At 34.1% G+C, this 21,858-nt stretch overlaps 1 protein-coding gene across 1 annotated transcript in view; it reads left to right on the top strand.

The window, feature by feature from the left end:
* The window catches only part of Smp_144970 (putative copper-transporting atpase 1, 2 (copper pump 1,2)), a gene marked incomplete at its 5' end in the record, with an annotated part of 73,392 nt that overhangs the window by 2,935 nt on the left and 48,599 nt on the right, over nt 1-21,858 (top strand). Inside the window, 7 exons of the mRNA XM_018797213.1 lie at nt 1,198-1,742; nt 3,601-3,892; nt 5,721-6,014; nt 7,861-8,039; nt 10,086-10,250; nt 10,911-10,927; nt 15,599-15,875. Of these exons, the coding sequence (XP_018652277.1) occupies nt 1,198-1,742; nt 3,601-3,892; nt 5,721-6,014; nt 7,861-8,039; nt 10,086-10,250; nt 10,911-10,927; nt 15,599-15,875 (1,769 nt within the window). The remainder of the gene's footprint in view (nt 1-1,197; nt 1,743-3,600; nt 3,893-5,720; nt 6,015-7,860; nt 8,040-10,085; nt 10,251-10,910; nt 10,928-15,598; nt 15,876-21,858) is intronic.

Here is a 21,858-nt window from a genome sequence, read left to right as displayed (position 1 = left end):
GTCGCTGTATTTGGTGGATCGGTTGAATTTGGAAATGAACATGGTTGGTTGATTGATTAGTGTTCTTGAGTTTGAGGGCTTGCGCACAAACCATTGAAATGCCGTGTTCTTATTTTGAGAGGCGGTATAGTGGAAGCGCATTACTGAGTGGCATAGCAATAAATGCAAAGGCTGCTCAGTTTGTTCAGGTTTTCCATGACGGTCTATCCACAATTGATTCATGATCAAAACTATTTACCCTACAAAATTATGCACAAAACCACTTCTCATATTAGTGAACGCGTGCTCTCTAGTGAATTCTCTGTGATTTATAAATACATATAGATAAAATGTAGCCGATTTAATGTCCAGACCATTTATATGGTTGTAGTACCGTATATTAAATATTTCAAGGATTGACACGGGAAAGTTTGTTTACCTAGGGAAGATAGAAATATACTGAGTTGAATTTTGCTGTATTTGATAGTAACTATATTATTTATTGTCAGCAAGGTGTTGTGAATACTGAAATTTCATTGAAATAATGAAATAACCAATGTTAAAACACCATTGAAAACCTGGAAGCACTGAACAGTCTTTTGGTTCTAGTATGGGACATTTCACGATGGTATGGTACATTCAGGATCCCGCACTCGGGGCTAGAACCCAAGACCTTCGGTCTTGTTCATGAACTCTTAACTTCTAGACCACTGGGCTGACATCTGGGTTAATTTCTAACTTCAACCAATCCAAAAGAATGCGCGACCATCTTCCATTTTTAGTTCATGATTTAGATGAAATTTAATCATCTCCTTAACCCCTTATTGACGAGTATCATAAGCTCACTAGTGACTAGCTTCGAGAGGTGATTCTCACAGTCCTAGTATGAAGCTGTGGTCACTGGAATTCGACTGTGTCAGGTGTGAGGTAGTTACTCACTTAAGACAATAAGTGATGGTCGCGCAATATCGCGGATTGGTTGAAATTAGAAATTAACACCGTTGGATGCCTGATCATTGGTCTAGAGGTTAGGCATTCGCGCGCGAAACTGAAGGCTCCGGCTTCGAGTTTCGCGTGCTGGGTCGCGGATTCCCACTGCTGAGAAGTCTCATACTAGGACGAAACGACCATTTAGTGCTTCCAGGTTTTTCAATGGTGGTCTAATATATTCTTTATGTTAAACATATGTATTTACCTTAGTTTTATGTTAACTTGTAGATTTGATAGATTGTATCAGTAAGTCAGGATTTAAAGCTATTACGAAACCTCAAACAATGTCTATGTGCACAGAATTTTCAACTTCAAATAACAATAGAATTCCACCATCAATGAAGTTCGAATGTCTGTCAACTATTCATCTATCTAGCAAAGCGAATTTGCAAAGTTTTCGTCAAAATCTTTTAATTGTCAAAGTTGACGGAGTAATTAATACTATTAAATTCCATGAACTACTTCAAGCATATCATGATTCCATGAATCTTTCAAACTATGATTTGCATGTTTTAGCTTCGTCTGAAAATGGAATGTTGCTAGCTGTTAATATTTTATCTCCTATTCCTTGTGACTCCTTAAATAAAGGTGTTCGGCTAGTTCCAGCTGATTTAATGAAACAGATTTCGGACTTTCTAACTTCTAAACAATATCCAGCTGCTCGAATAAAATTACTTAATTCAGATACAAATAATTCTGAAGTGTATAGCTTTTCTAATGATTGTGATCAAAATGAAACAAATTATCACCCTTCTGGAGACCATACAAGCAAAGTAAGTTGGTTACTAATGTTTTGTCGTTTTCATATATTCGAAAATTACCAATTATAACTACTAAAATATTGGAGTTGTGAAGAATTACCCAATGCTTTGTTTCACATCACCAAACTTGAAGGCTTAAGGACTATTGGCAAAATTATGGATGTTCATAACTGTGGAGTCACATACTAAAACAAAACGGTTGTCTAATGCCCCCTAATTTTAAGTGATTCTTCAGTCAATCTTAGTCTGTGATGTAAAGTCTCGAAAGATTCGTAACCGTCTGAATACTTAAACTAATTGAAGAATATGGTGATTGGAGGTAGTCAACAGGAAACCCTGGACCTAGGTTTCGTGCTACTTAGCACTCTTCAGCACGGCGTACTTGTAATCTTGAGAGAAATGATGCTCCCTGACGTATTCGATCCCGTGCCACCCAGCTTCACAGTCAGAGACGTTACCACTGAGCTATCCGGGCCGCGACCGACCTCCCGTAGGACTGAAATGTATTTATAATTGATTGATCTTATCTCAACATAGTGCACGCAATGTCGAGCCACGTAGACTGGTGGCCACATAGAAACTTGATCGATAGGATTCGATCTGCACTAAGAAGGACCTGACATACATGACATTAATCACCACCTAATGATCATTCAATTGTAAACTGACTGAACAGTTGCGTTAGGTGATTGTTTCACCTACAGAAGCGACATTTTATGGTCTTTATGTCATTCCTACTCATCCAGAAAAGCTTTTAACGACCTACTTGTCATTCAAGTTAAACTTTAATATGTTGAGTTAAACGTTCTTGTTAGTGGTAGGTGGTTTACTTATAGCTTGTGAAAACATCATGAGAAAATGTAACTAGTTGAATAATCACATAAAATAAGTTTCATATTGATTTTTTCGTGTGTGACTTTTCGTTTGATTCTAGTTCTTTATAAGAACTATTCTCAATCTTTTGAGGTCTGAAAATTATTAATTATTTATTGCTTGCTGTCCGGTGCGGGCACCCGGGAATTATCACAGCCCTCACACAAATCGATAATAACTACTGACCTCATTATTATTGTGTGGCGCATATCTATTTGGTGCTCCCTTGTACCAATGTTTGTGTTCAAAAAAAATAATAAAACAAATAAATAATGCTGTCCGGCTAATGATTACACTACGTCAATGAATATACTATTTTTATTTTCGTATAAACTTCTGTGGGTTTGAAAACGCAGACAAAGCACCTTTGCTCAATGTGTTTCAAGCAGACTAGATCATTTAATGACCGCATATGATCTTTTGATAGAGAAGGAGTACTTTGAAAAATATTGTTTTGTCGAATATTTGTACGTAGGTTTATTTAAACGTTGGAAAATTAGGAGCTAGTTACAAATATTCTGGCCAGTCTATAACTATTAACTGCTCATTGAAAGAAATTGTTGAGTAAACATACATGATAAACCTCATAAATTGCGGTTACATAAAACAGAAACCTAAGTTTTTATTTCTACAATCAGAGTTTGTAAATTAATGCAGCTAATTAATTTGCAGTTTTATTCAATGTATAATCTAGACTTATTACGTTAGTTTAAAGACGAAAACTGGAATACTTGTCTGTTATATTTGTTGTTTAGTAAGTTGTATTGTGGACAGCTTTAAGATTCCATCAAATATGTACCGAATAGGTGGATTTTAAAAATCACTGAATGCATTAGTTGATCATTTCATTCACAGAATGCATAGTAGATCTTTGTCGCCGACCAAGATTGTGATTTTTTCTAAGTTTTGTTCACTTATAATAACTAATAACCTTAATCCACCTTAGCAAATTAGTTATTGTTCGTTCCATCTGTTTTTCTTATGAATAATGCCTCAGCTGAATGGTTGTGAAATTACTGTTTCCATATACGGGATGCATTGCCATTCATGTGTACGAAAAATTGAATCGTATTTCAATGAAGAACCAGTTAAACAACTATACAACTTCAAGAATTGTCGTGTATCACTATCAGATAAAGAGGGCAAATTCATACTGGAGAAGAGTTCAAAGGTACAAGCGTTAACTCAGGATGATTTGGTTCACATCGCTTCTGGTCTATTGGAGATTAATGTTGACAAAATTCATTTAGAATTACAAAAGCTTGGTTTTCAAACTTCATCTGTTACAAGTAATTCAACATATGTGAACATTCTTTCTTCTAATCAAAATGGTACGAATATAGCATGAACTTACTAGGAAAATACTTCCGTTTAACCTTGATCCGTTTGTTTCAACAAGAGCACAACCCAAGATAAAGTAATACCAAAGTCACTTGTAAATAAAATACAAAGAAATGAATAGAGGGTTTTTGTATTGCTTATTTTCCCAGTGATGAGACTAAATCTAGACAGTTCTAAAGATGTAGATTGTAAAGCGTTTAATAAAATGTACCATTACTCTGAAACTCCACAAAAGGTTTATCGACTAAATAGTGAGTCATACATACCGCGTAAAATTCAATGATACTGACCCGCTGAATAAATCTCAAAAGACCTCCGAAATCATTATATATATAGCCATTGCAAATCAAGTAGCTGACCGATAAGAAAGTGATATACAACATAGACATGTGTTCAATTGTAACTATAATAGTACAAAACCCATTAATATGCTTCTTTTTATTAAACCACTCTAAATTCCGACTACAAATAGCATTTAAGACCTTTCCAAATGAAGTTGTTTGTTTGAATTCTGCCTACAACACGTCCGTCTCGACAATCAGATAGCATCACTAGCCTTCACTTAAAAAGTGTATGAACAAGCCACGTACACGAACATGTGCTTAGTAAAATATTTTTCTTGTATTGTCAAATGTTATATGAAGGCAGCATCAAGTGAACTTTACCCCCTTCGATCTGAGATGCTGGTTGATTTTATCTTGAACAGTTCTTTGTTTTTACCTAGTTTAACAGCTTGTGACATATAATCTAAATTGTATAAATAACATTATCAATAACTTTTTCAACTAAATTTTAATATTACTGAGACCATGAATTGATCTTATCTGGAAAACCATTGGATACCTGGAAGCACTGAACGAATGTTTCGTCCTAGTGTGGAACACCTCAAAAGTGTACACTCACGACCTCAAGAAATATCTAGGTGTCAAACTTTTGGTAGCTTTTATTGTGTATGGACAGGCTAGCATTCTAAATATCCGTGAGGAAATATGATGCGATAAAATATTTCATATGACTGTGGTGTAGTGCTGCGCGTTTATGATTTAGTGATCTGATTGTCAACTAGTTTAGTCACAGATTCAGCTATTCGGTCAATCGTTAACATAACTGTTACCATTAGTAGTCACAACAACCACATACATACCTTGTTTGATTGATAAAAATGGTAACGATCGGTTGTCAAATCTAATCTCACTTTATGTTTGACTACATGTACCTTAGTTTGAGATGAAATTTTGAAGGGAGGAAGAGAGGGATCAGAGGTTTTATCCGTGGATTGTGACTCTCTTAAATCACTTTTTCGTACCAACTTTTAGCCTAATTATCAAAAGAGTTTGATTGCGCAATACATTGCTTGTTTTGTGTACTGTCGAAATGAATAGTATAATCGTAGGGATCTCCTATTGTAAAACCATTTTCATTATTTTACGCTGAACATTCATTCTAAGTTTAAGAGTGCAATGAACGAATCCTTGTGGTTGTGATCAAACTAATACATGACACCATTTCATTAGGTTACTGGTGTACAATCAATGTAAGTTATGTAACAAAACTGTAGAATCCTCTAGTAAACTGTACAAAATGTTAGAAATTAATAATATATACTTAAATAAACTATCATAAGAATCTTGTCTTATTTAGTTTTAGTAAATTCCTTTCAGTATTTCAACTTTCCCATCCCCCGCCGTGTTCGTTTTCTATACTTATAGTGTTGCATGAGGTATGACAGAATTGAAGTAATTCATTGTTCTCATTTATGATGTTTTTTATACTTAGATCAACTACAACTTTCAACTACAGTAAATTATTTATCTGAAGTTCCATTGAACCGTTATTTACCTAATACTACTCCATATTCATCGTCATCATTATTATTATCTAAAAAAAATTTGTGCACTAATCCTACTAATACCACTACGTTATCCAGCTCCAATGGTCATCTATCGACATCATGTCAAACTAAAGGAATAAATTTAAATGTACATCATGAAAAATGTTATTTACATGTTACAGGAATGACTTGTAGTTCATGTGTACATATTATTGAACAGAATTTATTAAAATTAAAAGGTTAGAAAGTTTTAATATTTTTTTTTCAAAATATTATTTTGTTCTTCTAGTTAACATGTATATTTGCTTAAGACAAAATAAAATAACCACAATTTAGTATTTTCATAGTTGAAATCATGAGTTGATTAAAGCTAGACCACTATGGAAAACCTGGAAGCACTGGATAGCCGTTTCGTCCTATTATGGGACTCCTCAGCAGTGCGCATCCACGACCTCGCCTCGCGAGATTCGAACCCAGTGGTCTAGCTTCAATTGACTCACACTTTCAACTATGAAAATGCTAAATCTTCACAAAACCCCTTCTGACAATTACAATTTAGTTATATATAATGATGTGCTATCCGATTCAACTTGTAATGTCACTCACGTTTCATTCACTTCATTGAAATAAGAAAATCCAAACGACATCGATCATAAAGAATTCATTTTAGTTAGTACTTAAGACTTAATTTTTGCACTTTATGTGGATAAATTAGTCATTGTCTGTTGTTCAACTAAAACATTACACAATGCATATGAGTGTGACTCTTGAAAGTAGTGTTAACTCTCAACCATGTTAAGCGTACAACAAGTCTAAGCAATGACAATGGATGATGATTACACAGTATTGGGAATTGATTGAAGTTAGAAATCTAAACATTTAGATACTAGCTCAGTGATCTCAATGTCAAGTGCTCAAAGCGAGACCTGAAGGTTCCGCGTTCAATCTCTGGTGGTGTCTTGTATACATATTACTGGATAGTTTAATATTATCATGAAACCGCTCTCCAGTACCTCCTGGTTTCCAAAGGTTGTCTGAATGAAATCAGTCCATCATGCGAAATTTCAAACTCAGCATTGTCAATAACATCTTACAATAATGATAATTTTCAAAATGTTTGAACTAGATATTTTAATGATAGACAACAAAAAATATCACAAAATAGAATCTTCTAAACTATCTATTTACTTTTTCTTAATACTGAACAGCCAACTATTGGACACATAGATTAGTCATATTTTGAATGGTTAAAATTTTACTATCAGACAAAAAAAATGTACGAAATCATGTTGTTTTCAAACGGGAACCACTAATCCTTGAATATCGTATGCACAGATGTCAAGTCCATTTCTTCAATTTGTCATTGTTCATAACAATTCTCTGGTAACGTTGATGTATGACTTCTGTATTCTTAATATCACAGTTTTCTTGTCGAATTTTTCAACTATCATTACTTTTAAACAGGGAAGTGGCGCTTCCTAAGGAAACCACTTGCTTCGGTTTGGGCGTCCGGGCAGTATTATAGCCCTCACACAAATCATCTGATTTGTGTGGTGCATATATATTTAGTGCCTCCTTGTAACAGTGTTCATGTGTTCAAATAAATGATAAATAAACTTTTAAACACTTATCTATGAAATAGTAAAAATCGAAAAACCGATGTCTCGGATTGAAACTTCACTTTAAAAATTAGTTTGTATACAATTTTCGGACTCAATGTTTTATCTCTTTAATACATTTACTTTTCCTTCCTTGTAAAATAAATGGATATTCAACTTTATCGTTTGTTCTTTTTGTTTTCGTTCCCTCTTTTTTCATATTCAATGATTTTTGAAGTTTGTGTAAACTTCTGAAATGTTGGAAGAGTCTCTGCAAATTTATCGACCTTATAGTGTTCCATTCCAGCAACTTGGGTGAAATATTTTCTTCTTTTAATTACGTTTACATAAAAATATAATGGAATTGACCTAAATATAGATAGATATATATGACGTTCTATTGAATTTTATGAACAACAATAGTTTTCACGCTGTGTTTATTTTTCGTTTGCTTATTTCTTCTCTCTTTTCTGTTATAACTTCCCAGGCGTTCACTCAGCTTTGGTTGCATTAATTGCTATGAAAGCGGAGATCGTCTATGAACCTACTTTAATCACTGTTAAACAATTGATAAAAAAAGTTGAAGAATTAGGCTTTTCTGCAACATTATTAGAACAACATGATAGTTTACATGGTAATACTGGACGGGGAACTATTCATTTCACGGTTAGTATGGATTAATATGTATACATTATATGTGTGATGTAAACGTAATTATATCAAAATTGTCAGTTGGATTAACTAACAATAATTTTAGGTAGAGTTTAGAAACTATGATAAGCACAGAGTAATCAGGTCGACTAATGCGCCTTCTTAAATCACAGTTTTCCCGATCATCAAGAAATAGAAAAAGCTCGAAAACTGGCTGGTTATTTCACAAGACCATGGTTATGTCGATCAATGTCTATCTTTCTTCAGATTTCGACACGTAGACATACTTATTAATATTCACTTGTAGCCATATTCCTTGAGCTAGAGACAGTATTCAACCGCCATCGATCAAGAGCTCTTGTGCTAGTGTCTGCCACTGACTGCCATGAAAAAAATATACGTTACTTAACAAGAATCTCTTTATTTGTATATGACTGAAGTGAACTATTATTCGAAGTAACTATGTTTAGTGGTGTTCGTCAGCGGTGTTAACTGTTTATTTTACACAGTTGATTTGTAGTTCCATCATAAATGATGCTTTCTTCGACTTTTCAGCCATTGATCTACTGCCCGCAGATTTGCTCATTAATTAATACCACGTAGATTAAATATCGCTGTCATCTACACTAGAATATATAATTATTCGTGGTGAGTTTGTAACTCAGGAGATTTCACAGAAGTATAGAAAGTTTGTTTCACTCTTGTTGACAAGATGTTTACCCTACTTTCAAAGAACAAGTTTATCACAAAGCGGTCCACTTCAGTTTACATTAAAGTTGAGAACTGCAACTTTCACGTGTTATAAACTTATGTATAAAAATTATTATACATTATCAAATGGCTAGAATCTACATCACTTATCATCTATTTAGCTAACTAATAAGTGAACGTGAAAATAATGTCGGTGAATGACAACCAATAACAAGTCATAACTTGATCCAATGTTATTAATATAAATGACTGGTGGAACGTTGGTTTATTAACTGGAGGGGGGTTTCGAATTTTAACTACCAAGTTGCAGGTTTGAACCCTGCTAAACGTACTTCGGCTTGGGAAACCAGTTAATATTACCAGCCCTCGCTGTTTCTCTGTTTCTCTGTTAAATATGACAAACATGTTCTATATAATGTCACATTAATAGTAGCTTGGCTATATGAGGATCCAACAGTCTTTCGTGGGGGAGGAGGAATTCGAGAAATTTAAAATCCGGATATCAACTCCGGATTTCTCAAAAAGGGGAGGTGTTATATCCCCCGGTGAATTACGAATGGTAACTTTTAGGTCTATTTATGGATCAATGTAATATGCCTATTTCCTATTGTACAATTATTACGTAACTGAACTATTCATATTCGTATTTCTCTTATCATTAGCTTTATTTTGACCTTTGACTTATTATCATACGATTCTTGAGTTATAATCAGTTTATTGATTACTTTGGTTTGTATAAAAACCCAGTGTGTTTGTAAATAATGATTCATACCACTGAGGCTGTTATTGGTGTTTTGGACTTAACTGGTTGGGCTAGGCAGATCACAGGACCGGTTAGCACTGTAGACTGCTCGTACGGTTTCGTGTGTCACTGTTCCAATCGATAATTCGCTGCTCCCTGTTTGGCGGTCTTATCGCGTCACACATCAACTAGGCATCCACTCGGCCACAAGATATAACACTCGCACTTGGAAATCGGTTCATAACCGAGTACGTGAATTTGTACCTCGCAAATGGGTTTGTAGCATAATTAGAATTACTGGATTTTATAATACACACTAATTTGCGCATCAGTGAGGTGAAGTTTATTGGTAACATCAATTTCAATAAATTTTCAACATTGTGTTTTCCTCTTGTGTGTAATTTACGTCGAAATTATTCAACCAGTAATATTTTCTATGTATGGGCTAACAATTTTTTCTCAAAAAACTATAATGTTTTGATATATTTGTTCCAAAGCAGAATATAATTGTTGAGTACATCTGAAATATAGTTTTGTCAACATGTTTGCATTAATGTATTCCTCTTTTTCTCTTTCGTATTCATCTTAATTCCCCATAATTTCTTTAGATCCATGAACTACCAACCAATCCTTCCCAATATACAACAATTGAATCCACACTAAACAAAACTAAAGGTGTATATAGTGCTACTTTAGACTTAAATACAAAATGTCTTCGTATTGTATACACTCCGAGTGAAATTGGACCTCGTGATCTGATGAAACAAATTGAAGTATGTTTTTTTTTCTGTGTGTATTTACTGTAATGTTTCGTCAATTATCATTAGATTGTAGATAATACAATCAGTTTAAATGTTCTAAATTCTCTCTATCAATATGTGTGTATATAATTTTTTTAGAATTTTGACTCAAATGTATTTCATCTATTCTTCAATATAGTTATTTTGGAATGAAACACTTTAATCAGTTATTTGAATTCCTTTTTTGTATGGTTTATATTTAATTTTTTTTCAAAACAAAGTTTAAATCCAATCTAGAGTTAGTATTATAATCACATTAGTTTGTCACAAACTTTTTTGCCAATGTATATATTCAGTTTTTTGTCGAAAACTTGTGAGTTGGATTGTACCAATATCCTCAATGATTGTGAAATATTCCCCCGTACAATCCTTAAGGGTTCGCTCCCGCTTATCCGTCTACCATTCGTGACAGGTTACCAGAGCCTTTTTCCAATCGGTATTAGCCATGTCGTGATGGTTATACTTACACAAACACTTACTCGTTCGTTTAAATTCAATCGAATTAGTGATTTTCAGTTTGGGATTGTAGAGATTGTTGAATTTCATTTCAATCATGAACCGATCGATGTTAGACCAACGTGAAAACCTGGGGGCACGGACGGGCGCTTCTCTGCTATATTTGTTTTGCATGAGTCAAGTTCCTTACTTAGGTATGTCATTAATGTAATATATATATATATGGTTAGTCATTGATTTTATTTTTGTTTTGATGTTGTCGCGTGAAAATAAACATGGCAGTACTTTCTTCATATCTCAACTTTAATGATAAATTATTTTAGTGTAGAGATTTGTCCAAGTTTAAAATTTGTTCCATATGACTATTAAAATGTCGACCAATGTCTCTCCCTCTCTCTTTGTCTTCAGCGTTTACACAACAAGTGTTTCTAATAAATACTAACCTACACGTCATTCTTAGCGTACGTTAATTTAAGAAAGAATCTAAGTTTATATATTAACATTCAATGTAGATATTATTTAGTTCAACATTTCTTTGAAATTTTCATACCAAATGGTACTAGAACGTAATCATCAGAAAATAATTTATATCTAAGGAGATATGACCGCCCCAGTCAATTAAAGTGAGATGAGTGGGACACTTATCATTTAGTGCACATGATGTTGAGTAACTTAGTTTATTTTATTTATTTATTTAAACACATAAATATTGGTACAAAAAAGCACCAGATAAATATGCGCCTCACAAATCTCATTTCATTTGTGTAAGGGCTATGATACTGCCCAGGTGCCCAGACTGAAGCAGGTGGTTTTCTTAGGGGGCCACACCCCGAGCCTTTTGTAGAATCCATTTGAACGTTCCGTGTGTGAAAATCCCTCCATACATACATCCATAGCTTCTTCTCAATGTTTTTGTTGTTTGTACATTATTGTTAGTATTTTTTGATACCATTTTGTATTGTGGTGTTTCATTTCATGATAGTTTGCTCTGTTTCTTCTGTTGCTTTCATTGGGTTTCTATATTCTTCTTGAACTGTACACAATTTGTTTTAATTGCTATTATTATACGGCTGCCATATTGACTGCTCGCTCTTTGATTGTGCGGTTTGATTTTGACTGGGATCGTGCATTTTTGGTTGTAATTTGGAGCACTTTCCCAGAAATTGAAACACTTTGTGTTATAAAACAGCCGCTCAAACGTAATCTTACTTGATCTATCCAGAAAGGATAGAATAACGCTTACCTTTTGGTGTTTTCGGTAATTTTTCATATATTTCTTACCACTTTATTATTCATTGTAATTTAGATTGAATATTTTGGTATCAATTGTCAGTTGAATAACTGGGTGAATCCACAATAATTTTCCGCAGTGGAATTTTCCTCCGAGCCGCTGACTGTCTGATCATTGTGCAATAGTGGGTGGTGTTTCTTCGTACATTTGTCGACGGTACAGCGCTTGCTCAATCTACATTCGATAGCCTTATGACCTTGTCTAAGACACGAGAAGCAAATACCCTTGCTTTTAACTTGAGACCATCGATTTTCCACTTTAAGCGCTCAAAACGTGTGCATTTATCGACGGGGTGGTTGCCAGAACATATACCACACTTATTACTCACAGTCAAAGTACTACAGTGCTCTGATAACACATGACAGTTCACCCTGGTGCTACATCCCTTTTTTGGACGCTCTGCTAACCGTCCAAATCTGCTTGTAGCCACTCTTGCGCGGGCTGCTACAAACTTGGTAAGCTCGGCAAAAGTTGGTTCTCTACCATCCTCGGTCAACTTATCTACTACTTCTGCCCACTGCACTTGCATGGGCTGAAGCAATAGTTTCACCAATCTCTCCAAAGTGGCCAGAGAATTTAAATCTGCAGTATAATTCATCTGTTCCAGAATAATAGCGCAATTTTCCATTTTTATAGCTAGGTTTGACAGATGTTCTGCGTTATTATAATCAAAGTTTACACAGTTGAACAAGTCTTTCAAAGTTTCACGGGCTATTACATGAGTCTGTCCGAACAATCGTTTCAAGATCTCCCTGGCCCTTTTATAACCCGCTGCTGCATCCATTACCACACAACTTTCAATTACTGCCTTCGCTTTGCCCTTACAGTAATGTATCAAGTATAGTAGACGTTGGCTATCATCACCGACTCTCGATGCAATATAGGTTTCATATTCTTTTATAAACCTCCAATACTGTTTTAGCTGTCCGTCAAAGTAACTTAGTTCAACCTTTGGTAATTCTAGACCGACTAAAGGAAGTTTAGGCACGACATTGTGTTTTGACATCTCAGACCCTCGCCTTTTATCTAAACTAAAATTTTCTAGATCATCTGCAATTAAATCACAACTAGAATCACTATCATTATAATTAGCCCTAACTGTATCTGAACCATGAGACATAAAGACATCAGAAGGCACTTGCTATGTACAAAGGGATTCGTCGCTTAATTTGGGTCCATCAGCACCATCGAGCTTGGAAATTATCTTCTTTTGACGAGGTTTGTCATCTCGAACGAAGCGACCAAATTTCAGGGGACCAAGATTAAAATGCACAACACGATAGCCAAGAAACCGACCAAAGGATATTTGTTCAGAACTGTAAACTCGAACCAAGCTGCTAACCGATCAATATTTGTTTAGAGCCGTAAGTTCTTCCAAGCAGCCAACCAATATTTGTTTAGAACTGTAATATCCAAACCTAAATTCCAATAGGTCTGGATGTGGTTGAATAACTACAGTAAAAGTTTAGAAACTCGTTTCAATTGAAATCAAAACAAAGTGTTTGATGTAGTCACGGTTCTAAATTTCATCATATATACAAAAGTACAAATTTACCTAAACATATATTACTACCCAGTTATTCAACCGACAACTGTTACTACCCAGTTATTCAACCGACAATTGATACCAAAATATTCAATCGAAAACACCAAAAGGTAAGCGTTATTCTATCCTTTCTGGATAGATCAAGTAAGATTACGTTTGAGCGGCTGTTTTATAACACAAAGTGTTTCAATTTCTGGGAAAGTGCTCCAAATTACAACCAAAAATGCACGATCCCAGTCAAAATCAAACCGCACAATCAAAGAGCGAGCAGTCAATATGGCAGCCGTATAATAATAGCAATTAAAACAAATTGTGTACAGTTCAAGAAGAATATAGAAACCCAATGAAAGCAACAGAAGAAACAGAGCAAACTATCATGAAATGAAACACCACAATACAAAATGGTATCAAAAAATACTAACAATAATGTACAAACAACAAAAACGTTGAGAAGAAGCTATGGATGTATGTATGGAGGGATTTTCACACACGGAACGTTCAAATGGATTCTATACCTTTGACCTGAAGGTCTAGTCCACAAGGCAGTGGAGCATCGTAAGGAGATGCAGTCCCATGGTACCTGGTGACCAACGATTGGTTCATACTCCATTTGTTCCTTCAGGATACTGAAGCCCATGTGCACCATTGGTTTGGAATCAGGGTTTTTCAACTCCCCTAGGTGAACTTTCTATGTCCAACAACCCGGTTAAAGTTCCGGATATTCGTTTTTTGTCCTCTGAATTTCGTAAACAACAGTAATGCCATGAGAAGGCAATGAGTAGGACTTCCCTGACAGAGGCTATATATTCGCGTGGACATATGAGAGCATTTGGAGAGGGAGAGCGGACTCTCCCCACTCTCGGCCGTACCAGGGCATTCGGGGGCCGAGTGACTAGTCGTCATATTACCTACCTAATCCATAGAATTCTATCAGCACTAAAGGAACTAGACAAACATGACGTTGGTCACAGCGTAGTTACCAATGAATCATAAATACATCTCATTCCTAGAGAAAGTCCGTCGTTGCCTGGATAACTCAGTGATAGTATCTTAAACTATAAAGTTAAGTAACTCAAGTTCGAATCTCACGGGATCAGCCATCGCAAGGCTTGAAGAACAAGAATTCAATCCTAGTTAATAAGTTCTTCGATTGACACTGCCATCCATCTCCGAGTGAGGATAAAATAACTGTTCAGCGCTCCATAGTTCTCAAAATTTAATTGATTTATCAAAATCCCCATTTGAAAGATTACTTAATTACTTAACCATTGTAATTTTAGGGTTGTGGAGGTTGTTGAGTTTCATTGAAATCATGAAAATATAGATGTTAGACCATCATTAAAAACCTGGAAACACTTGAAGGCTGTTTCGTCCTAATATGGGACTCCTCACCAGTGCCCATCCTGGACACAGAACCTTCGGTCTCACGCGTAAACGCCTAAGCTGTAGACCACTGAGCTGGGATTCAATGGTGTTAATTTCTAAGTTCAACCAATCCACAATATTGCGTGACCATTCAACACTTATAAAAGGAGTCGTGTCACAATATGCTAGTTCGATTTGCTGATTCATCCATGCTTTCTGAATCCCCAACTAACCTCGTATTTGAGTAAGAAAAAAAAGGATTAAGATGCATCAAAAGATGGATTCTAAAAAACAACTAAATGCCTATAGAAAATTTATATTTAATACATAGATTGTCCAGATTGGGATACGTGTTTGGTAATCTAAGCAGGACGAATAACTCATCCACAATAGGCTCTCCATAGTTACACTATTTACTTGCTTATTGGCTTGGTGATAAAATAAGGTCCATATAATCTTTCAGCAAGATTTAACCTATCGAGAATTATTTGACATATTTCCTATCTCTCCCGCAAAACAAATCTATCTTCGTATCTGTTGTGATGACTAAATATCACGAAATATTTATGTAAATGATCTTAGTATAAATTTCCTATAAACTAACGTGTAATATCATTATTTCTCTTTGTTATTCTAAAAACATACACAACTAAAATTTTCTAGGTGGCGTAGTTCATTTTATTTCAGTTTAATTTTTGCTATTCCAACAATGATGATTATGATTATTTTCATGTTATTATGGCCACATTATGTACCAGAAAGTTGTCCAACACATTTTCGTGAAATATCAATGAATGATCAACAACAGCAACAACAGAATCTTCTGAATAATTCGAATAATACAAATGAGCATAGAATACACTATTTTACTACACCTATGATAATACCTGGATTATCAGTTGAAAATATGTTAATGTTTTTATTAGCTACACCAATACAGGTAGGTGAACTTTGTTATTCCATAAATATTTCAGTATGTACCACTGATGTGTCTTCTTTTGTCATCTAATATCTTGTCTTGTAAGAAGCCCAGAACGTGACTCATACATATTTATCGGTCAAGTAGCCACCTATCATATCACAATAGCCACAAAGAAAAAGAGGGACACTAAAAACTTTGCTAAACTACTCTGACGGATTTTTAACCATTTATCAGCTATGGTGCCTAATCATGCATTGCAATCGTCTCGTCGATCTGAACAAAAAGGTTTACTACTCTTGACATGGTTCAGACCTTATACCATGTCTTGGGTCACCCCTAGCTTTCTTTCAATCTGTTCTTATACTAGTCACCATTTCTAGTTAAAATAAACAATTTAAACTCATAAATTATTATCAGAAGGGGGCTTTGTGGAGACTTTAGTAATTATATAGTTGGACTCATGAGTCAATTGAAGCTAGACCACCACTGCGTAGGCTTCTTGTTAGCGCTTAAGTTGACTCCGCTCTTCGTTATGTTCAGAGCCAGATGGGATGAGTTTTCGAGCATCTATCTGGTTGTTGTGCTTTATTCCTAATAGTAACATCTGTTGCTTGAAGGCTAAATGAAAAGTCTGAATGTTAATGAAATATAGGTTTACTCAACAATGATATTAGTTTGCTAAAACTTTCATTCAAAGTTTCTTGCTGATTCCTTTCAATTATTTTGCACTATATCTAATGATTGATGATATAGTTTTGTTTCCTTTATTTAATGCCTCAATACATTAATTCAGTAGTCGGTTAGAATCATTTTATCATCATAACCAATTATTATCCTTTGACTAGTAACTTTTTGATTGCTGACCAAAGTCTGTTAATGAAGAAAGACAACATTAACCAAGTTTTATTCAACATGATAGAGCAATTCCGCTTCGTTTTGCATTTTTAAAGCAAGTCGACAGAAAAGCTTAAACATAACAGAGATCACTTATGATTGGAGTAGGTTAACTTAGAGGGCTCTTAATGTGAAGCTGACCTAAAGGGCTCGAAATCTCAGTGTCAAGGGTTTCTTTAAGATTTCATAAATTCTATTATTATTATTATAAACAAGTATCTGTAAGAAAAGCATAACTTGTTTATAATAAAAATAAGTAGTAGTAAGTGTCGTCAACCGGTCATTGATTAATGAAACTAACTCAATAATTCTAATCAATAAATAACTGAAAAATGTTCATTTCTTTACAATTTTATATTTTCTTGCATAAAGGTATCGATTTATTGATCTCCTTTGTGATATATTGAGTTTTCTCTTAAAACTTATAAGTGCATCTAAAAAGATAATCATATTTGTCTCTTATTAAAGTTATATATAAAGGGTTTATCGATCCATTCTTTTTTTCAGCTTATCATTTTTTGTAGATGATGAATGAAATTCCTTAAACTCATCATAAACAACATCTATATCTCGATTAGGTGTGTACAACATAGATGCGTTTTCATTCTCTTAAATCTCATAATATTTTTCAATTAGACAGTAAACGATCAAATCTTGAATCTACAATTTTCATAGAATCCTAGCATATTTTTAAAGGTATACAACCATAGGCACTTCAAGCATACTTACCTTAGATTTATTATAAGAAATAAAGGACTGGTCTTTCGTAAAACAATGTTTCACTGTCTTCATAAAAACATATGATACTGCTGTCGTGAACGAGAACACCGTTGGGGCATAACCAAATATATTTTATTAAAACATTATAGAATATCTTGATAGAATCTGAGAACCGTACAGTAAATACTCCATTTGCAAAATATCCATCAATTGTCTCAGAATTTGTTATTCCTTCGTTTCCATACCAATTACTCTCTGTTTTCGTTCTCTTCTCTTCAATTTCCTCAACCTTCTGCCTCCAGGCATTCCACTTACGATTGGCTATACATACTACTTATATCTGTCGATATCAGTAACAAACACTATTATTATTATTGTTATTATTATTATTATTGTTTCAGTGATCTCTTAAAATACAGAACAAATGAAGATATTAAAAGATAAAACATCGGATACGAGGAATGGAAAGGTTATAGCAATTGTTATTCGTGATCACCTCATAAGTAAACTTCTTGGGTATAAAATTAAAATATAGGATAACGAGCCATAACTATGTAGCTCACCTATTTTTTCAATATTTAATAAGTGTGTGTAATAAAGTATTCTTGGACGTTTTCCTGTTCAATTAGTGAGTGACTGCTATTTACAAGACTGTAGTTTTTACGGAGGATACCGTTTCAATCTCTAACTTTTATTTTATTAATTCTCTCATCTGGTAAGTTGGAATGCGTTACACTGGCAGGTTCTTAGAAAATACATTTAGGTAGATTTAACTGATTCAAATGAGATCACAAGTAAATGTTATGCTTTTATGTTCAGAATTCACTTCTTAAGCAAACAGAAAACGTCTCGGAAATGCTAGATATTACACTTTTATTGAACATTAGAAAAAAAAAAGTTATTGTCGCACTAAAAGTAAGAGTTCAAGTTATGAAAAATTTTTTTTAGATTACTACAGGCATGTATACATCTTGAACCCTGTTGCGTAAAATCTTTTTTATATCACCTAAACTGTATACATTCATTGTTTTTACTAATGTGTCAGTAATGCTTTAAATATATTTAGTGACAATTAAAATACCTAGAAAGCTATTGTTTTATTCCTAACCTGTTTACGTATTCATTTCACGGTGATGATGGTGATGGTCACTCATGACATGATCAATCACAGAGTTTTAATCTATAATGTTAACCCGTGACTATTAGCAGTACAGAGATACATTTTACGAACAGCGTTAAATACCTTAATATTAACTCAATAGTCTTAGTCAGCATCGTTCATAATATCAGTAAGCTGATCTTTGTATTAAAGATTTCGCATAGTTTGGTGAGTATAACCTTTATGATTCATTGCTAACATTAGGTTTAGTTAATTTCCTTAAGAAAAGAAAAATCTACTCCATTGCTCTTTGACTTTTTATCTGTTCACACACACTCACAATACCATACATTCTCGCAACGTGTACAGTACAGTTAAATTCTATGTACTTCAAAGTTTTATATTTATATTTGGTAAATCTATTTAAGATTTGTACATAACAATAGCTCCGGTTTTATGATTAATTTAATGCTTTTCAGTTTACAGTATAGAACTGGGGGAATTATTGAACTGTTAGGTTAGACAACCATTGAGGTACTGGACGTCCATTTCGTCCTAGTGTGGGTCTCCTAGACAATGTATGTTTACCACTCTGCACATGGGAAACAAACCTAGGACCTTTGATCTTTTTTAAATTTTGTTTGAGATTCGTCATTGTGAGATAATAATGAGCTTCTGAAAACTTTAACTATCCGGTGATTACATTTCAAACATCAGCAGCTAGTTGGTAATATTCATTTGTTTAAAACTCCACACGTTGCATGGTATAAAAAATAGGGTAATATCATGGTTTCGTATGTTTGTATCATTTCTTAACCTTGAACATGTATATTCATATAGTTTATGAACAACAAATTCATAATAGGAACACATCAAGTGTAATTATTATCTAGTTATTTTTGTCTTTTTTTTCTATTGTTTATTATCTTCGATAAATTCAATTTTTCCGCAACCGTTCTACTATACAAGCAAACAAATTTTTATTATTATTTTACAAGTAGGCCGTCGTTCTCTTTTATTACGGGTTAGAGTTGTTATGATTGAATGAATAGATTTTAATTTATTATTTATACCGATCAATCGATGAAATGTTATGATACAACATAGTCAAATGACAATTGCTCATAAGATGGAATTGTTGGCTGTAATCCCAGAAACAACTATATATCAATGTTTGATGAAATTAATGCCTAACTATCAGAATTATTTTCTTACCTTATCATATGGTCTTTTGAATTCAATCAGATTTTTTTCTTCAAAAGTTAGGCTATATTTTGTAGTGTAGAAATTTTTTTATTGTGATATATGTAGAGTGAGTAGTAAAATGTATTCATTCTCAAAAATAAAATTTCTCACTGATGATAACAAATGAGTATGGGATTAGGTTACGAAGAGAAATAGGAGACTAATACATATATCTACCGTTTTTTATTATAAGGGTTCACGTTAACTTGTGGAAACATTGTTGTACACTATCATCACACAATTGCAAATGACAAGGAAAATGTGGTAGCAATGTATCACTCACATGTATGTCATTATTTATTGTCCTTTCAAAGCCGTTTTATTATTTTTATAGAATAAATAGGATGTGGCTAAACTTGGGACTCGTCAACTGGATGTACCTGCATCCCAGAATTGATATTCCCTTTGGCACTCGATCCTAGTACTGTTGTTTATTGTTTCAAAGGAGCAGTAAGTGGTGATTGGATAAATAAGAAGAATCCTCGTAGAATTGTTAGTGATCTAACTTGTGATAATATATTCCTAAAAGAATTGCAGAATCTACACTAATGTATACAGACATGACCAGGTTGGTAGAAATTAATAAGCCAAATAATAATAACATGGGAAGAGTTTGCGTTTTCTTTTCGAAAACGCACAATTTTGGGAATTAGTTTAAATTGAGAAATCATGACGAAGTTGTTAATAGTTTGAAGCTTAAAATTTATGCAGAATTTGTGAACTGTAGTGAAATCACTATCATTAAAGCATTAGAAATTGTGAATACACGATATATTAAACCTTAATCAAGTAACCAATGTTGATCCCCTTTTAGAAACATCAATTAATTGGATAGTGTAAAACAGGATTTTACTTCCAAGCATTTTTGTGGAGCTATCTTCGCTCATTATTTATTTCATCATCTCAACTATTGCTGTAGTTGTACTCTGTTTGACTAAGTTATTCGCCGCAAAGTTCAGATTATATCGATCAGTACTTTAATTTTATTTTGATGTATAGGAATTATTTTCAGAATATATATATATATATATATGTCTTGCCAATGAATCACATAATGTAATCAGTATGAATATTTTATTGTCATTATGGGGTTACGCAGATTGCGAAATTTGATCAAAATCATGGAACGATCTAAATTAGATCAGTATTGAAACCTGGGAACACTGGACGGCTGTCTCATCCTAATGTGGTGCTTCTTAACAATGCAAATCCACGATCCCCATGCGGAAAGAGAACCCAATATCATTGGTCCCGTGCGCGAACACCTAAACTCTAGACTACTGAGCTGTTATCGAACGGTGTTAATGTATAACGTCGGTCCATGGTTTCAATATAATTCAACGATCTCCGCAACCTCTTACCGACAGTTATCATTTGCTCACCAGCGACTGACTTCGAAAGGAAATTCCCAGAGTTCTAGTGAGAAGCCGCGAATAGTAGGGTCAAACCATGTTGAATGTGATATAGTTACATACTTAACACTATGGAATGAATAAAGCTGAACATCAGAGCCGTTGAATGAGGGTCAACTCAATGGTCTAGATGGTAGACGTTCGTGGGCGCGGCCAGAGGTTCTGGGTTGTAATCGCGCGTGGGTTTTCATTGTTGACGAATCCTACACCGAAACGAAAGTGTCGTCCGACGCTTTCAGGTTTTAGTAGTGGTCTAACATTGAACGGTTCGTGATTTCAATAAATATTTATTCCTTGAAATCCCTCTTATTTCGATTGATTAGTTTTACACGTATCTGATCATTATTTACGCTGATTGAATTTATCGTATAGATAGAATAACGGAAATTTCTTGTAGTATATGAAATAAGAATAAAATAAATTGTACACTTATACGATTAATTATTATCATTTACTAGTTGTTTGAGAGACCTCATTGTTAAGTTGTTTATATTCGTAAAAAAGTGTAGTCGATAATCACATACATTTTCTCATGACATATATGTAACTCGGTAACTGAATCTAGCTTCGTGTATCCGAAATTAAGTTATACTTTATTTGCTATGAATGACGATTTTATCTTGCCACCAAG

Source organism: Schistosoma mansoni, chromosome 4, assembly GCF_000237925.1.
Source record: "Schistosoma mansoni strain Puerto Rico chromosome 4, complete genome".
In the NCBI taxonomy this organism is placed as follows: Eukaryota; Metazoa; Platyhelminthes; class Trematoda; order Strigeidida; family Schistosomatidae; genus Schistosoma; species Schistosoma mansoni.
This window is presented reverse-complemented; position numbering and strand designations above follow the sequence as displayed.